At 37.5% G+C, this 11702-nt stretch overlaps 1 protein-coding gene across 3 annotated transcripts in view; it reads right to left on the bottom strand.

Moving 5' to 3' along the window:
- Positions 1–2492: 2492 nt before the first annotated feature.
- The window catches only part of GABRP (gamma-aminobutyric acid type A receptor subunit pi), a 42347-nt gene continuing 33137 nt past the window's right edge, over positions 2493–11702 (bottom strand). The window contains exons 8-11 of one of the 3 annotated variants that reach the window (XM_087882333.1): positions 8928–9065; positions 8471–8623; positions 6797–6990; positions 2493–4872 (exon numbers count right to left, since the gene is read on the bottom strand). In XM_087882333.1, coding sequence (XP_087738459.1) covers positions 4567–4872; positions 6797–6990; positions 8471–8623; positions 8928–9065 — 791 coding nt within the window. In that variant the 3' untranslated portion in view covers positions 2493–4566. The remainder of the gene's footprint in view (positions 4873–6796; positions 6991–8470; positions 8624–8927; positions 9066–11702) is intronic. The other 2 variants (XM_034432309.2, XM_087882334.1) reach the window with 2 other exon arrangements.

Below are 11702 nucleotides of genomic sequence, written 5' to 3'. Positions count from 1 at the left end.
CTGCGTCACCACAGCTCTAAATCTCTTATTGGAGGAGCAAGCCAGTACTCACAAACCCCCATATTCACAATACCTCAAAATAAATTTTGAATATTTTTTTAAAAATATGTTGGAAAAAATTAAAATCTTGAGAGAGAATCAAATTCTGGGTGAACAGTAAATTTCAGAAGATCACTTGAAGATTCCCTCCTTTTTAAAATTATCATTATTTTGTTATCACTCTACCATTGTATAAGATTGTGAAGTGGCATAAAAAAATTTTAGATGGTGTACGGCAACATTAATGGATCACATTTAATTCCATGTAAAGGTCATTCTGAATTCTAAGCAAAAGGGACAAGATCTTGACAGAGGAATAAATCAGATTTGGATGAAAACAGGCGTGTGTCTGTGTGCCAGCCTTTGGGGATTTGATTTTGACTAATTGGCAGGTACATTTTAATTCCATTTTGCTATTTTCATTTTTAGCACTTAAATAAGAAACACCATTGTTTCAAATGCCCTGGATGCTTACATTGTTCCAGAACACCATGATTTTGTTTTAGCTTCATGGAGAGGAATTATGTCCTAGACCTAGAGTAAATTAAATTTCTTATGACAACTCTCTTTAGAAGATGGAACAACAAATATCTCCAATAAAAGTCGATTCACATTGTTATCAGTAAAAGAGACGCTTCTCCATCAACACATTTGTGAAACACATTCCTCTGGAACCGCAGTGCCTTTATATGAATTGTTTGGGAAATTGCATTTGTATTCATTTCCTTCCTTCCACTCATGGTATTATATTAAGCTTGAGATTATTTTGTGTCATGCTACATGACATGGTGGCATTTGGCATGTGACTAATAAAACTATATTTTAACATTAAAAATTACTTGATATATAAAGTAATGTCAAGCTTTGTTGATTACTGACCAACCACACACACACACAACCACACACTGAAGTCTTGCTAAATTTGAATGAATTTTGTCTAAATAAAAGTTGGACAATGAAACAAAAACCAGGTAGAGCTCCATGCCAGTCCCTTGTCTTCAAGAAGGTGAGATAGTGTTACTCGGGGTTGGATGGTCAGCCCCCAATGAGAATGGCTCGAGTTGGCTTTATGTTATTACTTTATGCTTATTTACTAGAGTCTTTTGTATTGTGTGTCTGTAACCTTCCACACTCGCCCTTTCTCTCAACTCCCCTGCCTCAGAAAGGATATGCATATATGTAGTATTCCTGTTCACTTCCCATACTGACCATATTCCTCCACCTCTGGCTCTCAAACTCTGTTGGAGAGCCAGTACATTCTCAATATCCATAGCAATAGGAGAGAAATAATAATATTATTTATTACAGTGAGTCCAATAGTCAGCCAGATGATTAGACTGGATTTTTTATCCACCTACTGAGTCCTTCCCAAGGATAAGCAGATGGTTTGATGGTGTTAAATGTATCTTCACAGAATGTAAGCTGTTCCAAGTAAAGCTGCCTTTTGCAACCAACAGATGGTGATTTTGTCAATGCCAATATTTATCATTATTGTTTGTAGTACTATTCGTTAAGGTAATATTACATTACTTTCATGTAATAAATATTTTGGGGTTGATGGACAATCTGAAACTTCATGACGGGGTTGATCAGCTGAAGAGTTTGGGGACCGCTGATATAGGAGCTTGAGTTCACCTTACATAGCACTCCCTCCTGCAGTTGTTCCCCACAACAACCATCCTGAAGTGAGATGGGCTCATAGAGAAAGAAAGGGGGCATGCACAAAGTCAACCAGTGAACTTCTATGGCTGATATTCTCCCCGATCCTAGTTCTTAATCAGTCAACCATACCTGTAACTTTGGAGTGATAGAAAATGGAAAGCTATGCTTTATATTCTGTCCATGTGGACATTGTTATCTCAATTACTCCATGGTAGCTAGTTGGTAAGTTTGTATGGCAGTGATAATAGTGACCTGGGGACTGAGAACATGTTTTGTCCCCAAGTCTTTTTCTAACCAGTCCAAAGACCTTTATAATGTATAAGATGTTAAGCCAGTGACAGAACTTTAATGGTATTGTAACTGACACAGCTTTGATTTATGCAGATTAGGCCTTTGGATTCTTTATTTACTCTTATATGTTCCCCCCAAACACATGACATGGATGGATCTGCTATTGGCACAGGCTGTAGTTCCCATGAAAAATGCATGAGTTTCACATTAGTAGGTGAAACCTTACCATTTATCTGTTGCATCTTCAGCTATAGAGTGAGTTGAATTTGATGGCCTTAGTAGTCCTTTCTATTTCCATGATTCTATTATTAGGCATAGAACTGTTCAGCATTTTTATTTTGGTCTGTTGTGTAGGGAGCCTTCCTGACAATGAAAGGTATACCAACTATTAGTATATAAATATGAAATGTACTATGTTGATAACATTTAAAGAAGTTTACTTTGGTGAACAACGAAAAGAATGGCATTTGAGATTGAAAAGAGACAATGTAAAGAGAAAGTATCATTACTTTTTTTTAATCCACTCTACATTTTATATAACATATATTTTAAATGACAGGGTATGTACAAAGTCACCTGTCATTACTAGAACATGTGTTTATTCATCTTACTTAACAAGTCTATTTTGGGGTGGTTTTCCTGAATATTGCACTTTATGTAGTGGATGATTTTCAAATAGGCACTTTTGACCTTCACAGTGAATTGTAGGGAAAGGGTTCAATTAAATGTTATTACAGAAAAAATCCATAATGTTCCCTATGTTTAACTTTCTTGGTAGGAAGAATAGTCAAAAAAAGTTTGAACTAATCACAGAATACATACCTGTTAGATAAACTGATATGCAACCTAGAAATTCTCCACCAGCCCAAATTGGAAAATATATTCAGTCATTTCAAGAAGTTAATAATCAGCCAGCTTATTTCTAATCACATTTGGAAACCTTAAATCTTACTACTTTATGGATATTAAAGACCTTCAAAACAGTGAGCTTAATTTGACTACTGGTGAGTTTATTTTCTTTGGATTTAATGAATTTTAAACAGAGCTTAAAATAATATACAATTGGCAAAAAGAAAAAAAGGCAAAAGTTAGGCTATTGGAAGAAGTGGATTTTTTATTTGTAATTTTAAAAGAGGATATAAAGTTATATTAGCTTATCCTCAGTGTAATGAAGTTTGGAAGCCATTTTTTTATTATTGTGTGTTGATTTTTTCTTTTTTCTTTTTCTTTTTTTCTTTCCTGTATCTCTCGTTTACTTTTTTTCCCCTTCTATTTAGTTTGTATTAGATTTTACTATGTTTGCTAAAAGCTTCAATAAAATTCTTTTTTTTAAAAAAAATCCCCTACAGGGCCCAGTTGTTCTATTTTGGTAGAAACCAATGTTGGGTTGACAGAAATTCAAAAAACATACTAAGCTACCTGCTTCATTACTTAAAATTCTGTATATAAATATTAAACATGTTGTAGAATGAATATAGTTAAGTAACTGAAGAATCTTTGGTGGGCCAGAGAATTTTTGAAATCAAGTAACCCCATCCATTATTATATATGGGAATTTATTTTATTCATTGCACAATATATAGTACATTTCTTGAATTAGACATCAGTCGTCAATTTAATGGTTAATCAACACAGTAAATGGCCTAGAAATTTATCCAATGTGAGCCTGTATTAAATATACAAGAGATTTCAAAGTTTTGGATCCTATTTATGGCATAACACCAGAAAATTTGTTGTTATTATGTCTTTACTGAAAAAATATCAATTGATTTTAGAAGAAATATTCTGACACACATATTGGAATTTCTTCTCCTTGGACAAGTCACAATTGGCATTATGTCTTATTGGCTTTTCAGAAAGCAAATAGGATCTGCAATGGGCAGATATAAGTGAAGAATCTTGTATTAAATAATGGGGCTTAACTCTTGTTCCTGTTGCAATCCAGGCTTCATTGGGTCCCCAATATCTGTTATTTTCACTGGAAAAGAATTCTCATTTGTGCCAACCCTGATTTCTCTCCTCATGATATAAACAGCAAACATGAGGAACCAATTGGGATTGCAATTGTAGATCATCAGTTAATTCGCCCTATCCCACACCCTATCTGGTTTAAACTAGACTTCCTATATCTGTAAACTGTAAGATACAAGAAAGATGTACTAGCTAATTTGGACATTGTTCCAAGAACAATCCTATGACTTTTAATCAGAAACAAATCTTCATTGGTACTTAACCTACATGTGAAAAGGAATATTTAAAAAGCAGTATCATTCCTGGCCCACAGTCTGTGGCTTTTGTTCTTCTCTGCTTAAGGGCAGGGACATCGTACTTTGGACCATATTCAAAATATGGTAGTGCAGACACATTTTAGCATTGGGGTGGGGGTGGGGAGAATCAAAACAGATAAGCCATCTACCCAAGGCTCTTGTTGACAGGTTCTTTCATTTCTCTTTCATAACAAATTGCCACCATTTGCTACATCCATAGAAACATCTACATAAATTGAAAGTACAATCCTGAATCCATAGTGCCGACCCATTTTCAGTTCCTCTTCTACACAGAAAAGGCACTTTTCTAGAAAATCAAGTAATAGCCCCAGTAGAACAGATTGACTAGTATGAAAAAAAAGGGAAATAACCATTTCGAATAGCAATCAATTTTGCTTGGATTTTGAATTGTAAAATAGCTGGTGAGTCTCTGAAGTTTGTTCTTCAAGATGTATTGAATTTTATCCTTTGGGCTCAAGGGTAAGCTGTTGCAAGAGGCATTATCAATAGAGACAAAATTTATTTTTTGATTGAAACTGGCAGTGAGTGACGAATTGAATATATCGATGGTGGTTTTATTTTCAGTTTCTCTGGTGGCATCTTTTGTAGAAGTCTAGAATAGACCAAAGTTACAGTTAGATGATAGAGGTATGTGGTAATTTAGCAAATTAAAAATTTTTTTTTACAGCAGTTGAAAAGAACAGACATTTAGTATGACTGCTGCTAATGTAACTTCATCTTGGGATTTTAACGAACAATAGAAATCTTAGCAAAAGCTAAATTCTGATTTACCAATACTAAGGCCAGAAGGGAACAATAACAACAACAACAACAACAACAACAACAACAACAATTTTATTGATATCGCTGTACCAGGAGATGCCAGAGTTGAAGAAAAAGAACTGGAAAAAATCATGAAATATCACACCTGGCCACGGAAACTACACAGCTATGGATGAAACATGTAACAGTGACACCCATTGTCATCAGGGCACTTAGTACCATGTCCAAGAATTTTACAAAACACATCAAGAAATTGCACCTTCCTGCAATAACACCAGCGGAACTGCAAAAAACTGCACTACTCGGAACATCGTACATCTTAAGAAGGTACTTGGCTGATACCTAGGATGCTGGCAGCAACCCATATCAACCATTAGCACCAGTCAATGGTATTTGAGACACATTTTTAAATGTTCAGTTGACTGAGTTTCATGTTTAATGAATAAAAGAGATGGGGCCGTTGATCTTGCTCTTGTGATCTGGCGAGATCCGGCCATGAATGGCGTGAATGAGTTTTTAATGTTTTTAATGTTTTTAATTTTTAAATGTTTTTTATAATGATTTTTTAAAATGTATTGTGAGCCGCCCTGAGTCTTCGGAGAGGGGCGGCATTTAAATTGAATTAATTAATTAAATTAAATTAAATAATAATAATAATAAAAATAATACCTGGTCTAGGTATTCAATTAACATATTGTAAATATAAATATAACTTTGGTAATCTCCATACCTGAATAAAATTAATTCTCTCATAATACCATAAGCAGCATATTTTTTAGGGTTAGGGTTGCTCACAAAAACATGCCATGATCCACTAGCACAGGGGTGTCAAACTCGATTTCATTGAGGGCCGCATCAGGGTTATGTTTTACCTCAATGGGGCCAGGGAGCATGGCCAGGGGAGGCATGGCCTGCATGACATCACTTGTGTCCCCCCCCGGCACCTGTGGTGGCTCGAGCACTTTGCTAGCAAAAACAGATTCCCAAGCTCCATTTTCAGCTGGGTCGGACTCCTGCAATCCTCTGACAGCAAAAATGAAGCTTGGGAGGGCCGCCCTCGCGAGCTCTGTTTTCACTGGCAGAGGCACTGCAGGCCAGTCCTTCTCTATTTCCAGGGCGGCCTCGAGGGCCAGATCTAAGCACCCCATGGGCAAGATCCGGCCCCAAGGCCTTGAGTTTGACACCCCTGCTCTAGCTAATTCTGTTTGGACTCTGGAACCAGACAGTAAAGTGGGGAGAGTAGCCTTGGCTAATCTACTGAGCTTCACAGTCCATGGGACTCCACTATATTCATCTTCTAAGCTAGCCTGCTCTCCTCATGAGCAAGACAGGAGAATGATCCATCCAAAGCTTTCGAGTAAGATCCAGCTGCTAGTCTACTCAACTTGTATAGGGAAGGAATGGAAGGGCAATGAAGTTCCTCTGACTTCCAGATCCCAAAGGGAGGTCACAGGCTGAACTAAAGAGAGGATTCACCTTCTTTCTTCTAGTGTGACTTATTTCTTCAAGAACTGTTTCTGAGTTTGGAAGAAAGAAGAATCCAGGCTCTTCTCCCCCACCCCAGCAAACTACACAAATCCACTGTGTCATGTTAAAGTCTCAATGCAGCCTTTCCAGCTGTTTTATTGACATAATTCCTAGAGGGAACAAATCCATGTATAATTATTTATCTATCTACCTCTCTAGCTATCCACACATTCATCCATCCACTGAAAATGCTTGTTCACTACATAATCTGACTGAACAAGGTTTACCTTCTGGGTCTCGTTAGCCGCTTGTTTCTGTGATGTGATGTAATGTGCTACTGCATATTCCACCAACGCCCCAAATATAAAGCTGAAGCAGATGCCCAGGTAAATGTCAATGGCTTTTATGAAACCATTGGCATTTGTCATTGACTTTCGGGACCCCATCATCAAAGTTGTCATTGAGAGAACTGTGGTTACACCTGGAAAATTCAGTCAGATTTAAAACAAAAAACAAAAAAATGAACACAGAATACTTTTGTCTGAAATTTGACACAACAGATGGTTCTTTCATGGGTAGCTTTTTGTGAAAAGCCATGGATTATTATAAACACCTGGTAGTTTCTGATATGTGAGAATGCTATCTGTTTTTGTTTTTTAGGGCCATATTGTTAAATCCTGAAAGCTTTTGATGAGATGATAGCAGACAGCATGCAGAAAGCAAAAAACGGCCATATAACCAAATAGATTTTTCCCATAGCACTTACACTGTGGAAGTGGGGATGGATTAAAATCTCCATTCAAAGTGTGACATTGTCAAGAAATAAAATATTTCTTCTTTCTTTCTTTCTTTTTTTCTTTTTCTCTTTTTCTCTCTCTCTTTCTTTCTTCCTTTTACAGTCTTTCTATCATCTTTCTATCTATCTTTCCATCCTTTTTATCCATTCTCAGTCAGTCCTTTCTATCATCCAGCCTTCAAGGAACATTCAATTTGTTTTCAAGTGTAATGCAAAGGGTCTTAGAATAAGTATAGCATGTGCAAGGGGTATTACTGAATCTTACACTTATATGAAGGAAAAGGATATCCTAGAACGTTATTTTCTTTATATTACAGAAAACATTAATGTGAGGAATAATGTAGAGATGAGCAATACATCTTTTGTGAAATTTGAAATTTTCAGAGAGTTGACCCACTTTACTAATCCTCTACTTGAGAAATATCTGATAATAAATTTCCAAAATACTTGAGCATCCATGGAAGACAGTGTAAAATATAAATATATATTATCCCCTATTCTGATGTTGCTTTGAGGTTGACATGCAAGGATATTTTAAATTTTACATTTTAAATTTTTCATTCAATACAGCTTTTTAAAATACCTGTAATGATGTTCAGTAAATTATAGTTTATGAGATTCTACATATAAACCATGCCAAAATCAAAATCATCAGGTGATGCCAATCAATACAAATCATGCAATATCTATCATTTTACATTCCAGATACAAGGTCAAATAATGAATGCATCTACAACAGGGGTGAAATCCAGCAGGTTCTGACAGGTTCTGGAGAACCGGTAGCGGAAATTTTGAGTAGTTCAGAGAACCAGCAAAAACCATCTCTGGCTGGTCCCAGAGTGGGGTAGGAATGGAGATTTTGCAGTATCCTTCCCCTACCACGCCCACCAAGCCATGCCCATCAAGCCACACCCACAGAACCAGTAGTAAAAAAATTTGAATTTCACCACTGATCTACAACTTCCCATCCAAAATTTGAGAAAATTGGAAACTCCACCAATATGAAATTGTGGTGGCTATTCATTTAGTTCTAAATAGTTTGGTTGCATAATGTTTTAAATCTTGCATTTAAGATAACCCGTGTTTTTATCTAAGCAAATTTTTCTTCAGTCCACCCCTCATCTTTGCATCCATAAAACAAGTGCATCTTTTTTATGTCACTCACCAATACATGTTCTTGCAGGGACTGAATCCAGAGTGATCCAGAAAGAAACCCAAGACAAAATGACAAGCAGACTGCTTGGCACATAAGTCTCCAGAATAAAATAAAGGATATTTCTCTTGAGCTCAAATTGCAGGACCAGTCTTGGATAAATGCCTGGTCCAAGAAAGAAAAAAATATAATATATTCTTATAATGTTCTTTCAGAGAAGGAAATGATGTGCTACGTCTCACTAAGAACCAGATTACTCCAAATCTCCATGTGACATGATAATAATATAAAGTAGTGTCAAGTGTAAAGGCCGAGCATATGATTTTGACAGGGTATCTTGCAGAAACTTTACTTGCAGAGCTCTCCTTGTCAGAGAAAGCTTCAGGGGTGGTTAGGGCACTGAAAATAGTTAGATCTGACATAAACCTTGCTCTCCACACCGTCTTTATTTCCACTGCTGATTTGTTACCTGTTTCTTGACGCGACATGGTTACAAGCGTGTAAAAATGTTCCACTGTGTACTGCGAGAGCCGCAAATTCTCAAGGCCATGGACAGAATCATTTCCCCTCAACCACACGAAACGGACATCATTTTCATCATATCCCCCTAGTCATAACATTAAAAGGAAGAAAAGGTCATTGATTAAAGAGCTGAACACCTGGTGATGATCATCCTAGGCGGCTATTGGCAAAAAAGAACAAAAGCTAATTAGCAATTCTATGAGAACCATGCTCTTGATAACATGCAAGCATGCCCATGCTCTTTTCTCAAGTATCAAATTGGAGAATATATGTGGCTCAAGATTGAGTTGTTGGGTTTTTGATGTTCTGTGAGCTTGTTTGTCTTCTTGCAGATGTTTCATTACCAGTGCACTGCACTGACGGTGGTACCTAGCCAATTAATGAAACATCTGCAAGAGAAGCATTCTCACAGAACATCAAGAACGTGACAAACGTAGGTGCATTTTAAATTGGATTCAGAAGAGTTGGGAGATGGGAAGCCCACTTCCACCAGCCCACCTCAGCAACTCCTACTTTTGGATGCTGCCTTTATCTTGAGAGGAATGGTCGTCAGCATTCCACTAGGGCAGGGGTCGGCAACCTTAAACCCTCAAAGAGCCACAAAGATCCTAACCAGAAGCCCCCCATTCAATTCTGGAGCCAACTGGAAGTCTGGTTCCCCTACTTAGAGTTTCCTCCTAGTGCGGTGTCCTTTTTCCTCTATCTGTCCTAACCAAAAGCCCTATCAATTGTGGAGCCGACCGGAAAACCCGCCCCTTGCCATAGAGTCTCCTCCTGGCATGCCATCCCCAATAACCGGAAGCTCCTCTCAAAATTGTGGCATTGACCAGCAACAGGGAGCCACAGAAGAGAGATGAAAGAGCCACATGCGGCTCCAGAGCCACAGGTTGCTGACCCCTGCAGGAGGGCAGCTAATTGATGTCAAGCCAGCTCATGGTAGTTAATTCAGACTGAGTATCCATTGGAAGGGGGAAATAATCAAACCAATTATAGGTTTAAGATGTAGCAACAACAATATTTGCATTTAGAGAGAAATTTACTTTCAAGGGTATAGACCAGGGATGTCAAACTCGCGATGACACGTTGTGGTCACATCTATCACAACTTTTTTCCCCTTCACTAAACCGGAGGTGGGCGTGGCCAGCATATGATGGATCTGGCCTGCGGGCCGCGAGTTTGATACCCCTGGTATAGACAGAAAACACAAAATGCAGACAGGTTTCATGCATTTCTTTTGAGTCTTGGAATAGCTCAACCTCCTAGCTGATTGGCTCTCGGAGCTGTCATGTTCTTTTATCTCTTCTATATCTTTCCTTGATTCAAAGGTTTTAATTTATGATGGACTGTAGGGTATCCACCTAGAGTTTTCCCTGATTGCCAATCTCTTGCAGGATGATTCCTATATTTCCCTTGCCTCATTTAGCATGACACCTTTAATAGCTCCTCCTTGCTGCTTCAGAGCAAATGAACAGAAAGTTGCACAGTTCTCATTTTCAGCTGGTACAGGAATGCACCTCTAAGGAATCACTTGGCTGAGCTGCTGCCCATGAAAATTAGACTAGAACAACAAGGGAAGAAAGAGGACTGTCAGTTACCCTAGTCATATGAATTTTCCTTCCTTCCTTCCTCCCCCCCCCTCTTAATAATGAGGATAAATACTTTGAATCAGATGATCCCAATCAATCTAAAATAGCTATTTCTATAGCAAACTAAATAAAGCTTAGGATGCAACTGCCTAACCAATTCAGACATTGGGACAGGTCTGTCCGTTCCCTCATTCCTCAGAGATAAATCACTGCAAAATCCAAGAGGCAAACAGCTCTCCTAAAATCAAAGTCCAATAAACAAGCAAATATTTTAGCTTCTTGGTAATTTATGTATAGATCTGTCATTCAATAAAAAAGACAATATTGTCATGAAAAAAGCCCTGATGAATATCCCACAGTGAGAAACTGTGTTTTACCCTAGGCAAACATGATTAAATCAAGTATCTAATACTACAGGAGGTTTTTATTCTCCCAGTACAATTTATCCAAATCTCTTTTTTTTCAAAATTTCTGCCTACCTTATAATAGTGATAGCAGCAGTTACTTAGGGAAACAATTGAAGAAATGATTTGTTTTTCATCTAGAGGTTGTTCATATTTAAATTCCATTAATTCTAGACATTTATTGTACTGGCTTCACTTGTTGGCAATGAGCATATAGTTTAATAAGAGTAATATTACATGAAAGTTTGATAGGGGAACCAATTATTTCCTCTTTCTGTGCCAATCTTTTTTTTAATGCTAAAACCACCTATATATTAAAAAAAGAAAACTAGTCATTATCATTTTAGTTTTCTGCATTGTAAATAAAGTTAATCATGCAAACTGTTGAGTATTAAGTGACAGTTTAAATAAGGCAATCAGGAATAAATCCTGAGAGTGGGAAATTTAGAGAAACGTCAGTGGCTGAAACCGCGGACAGCCCTTGCTTATAAAGGGCTGCCGTGGCTGGAGTTGCCATTGCTGTTACAGAGCTTAAATAAAGCATTGATATTATACATTGTATCAAGTCCTTTCTTCAACTGCCCACTATTTAACACTGGCGATGAAGGTGGGATCCTGAAGAAAAGGACGGTACAGCGAACTCCAAGCAATCAACAACCATCAAATCTATTATACCGCACCGGTCAGATCATCGGTTACCGAGATGTCTGCAATCAGCCCGCCCGCTCCATT

The sequence above is a fragment of the Pantherophis guttatus genome, chromosome 1 (genome assembly GCF_059756535.1).
Source record: "Pantherophis guttatus breed Tessera chromosome 1, ASM5975653v1, whole genome shotgun sequence".
NCBI lineage: Eukaryota > Metazoa > Chordata > Lepidosauria > Squamata > Colubridae > Pantherophis > Pantherophis guttatus.
The sequence above is the reverse complement of the archived record's forward strand: the minus strand, read 5'-3'. Positions and strand labels throughout refer to the sequence as shown.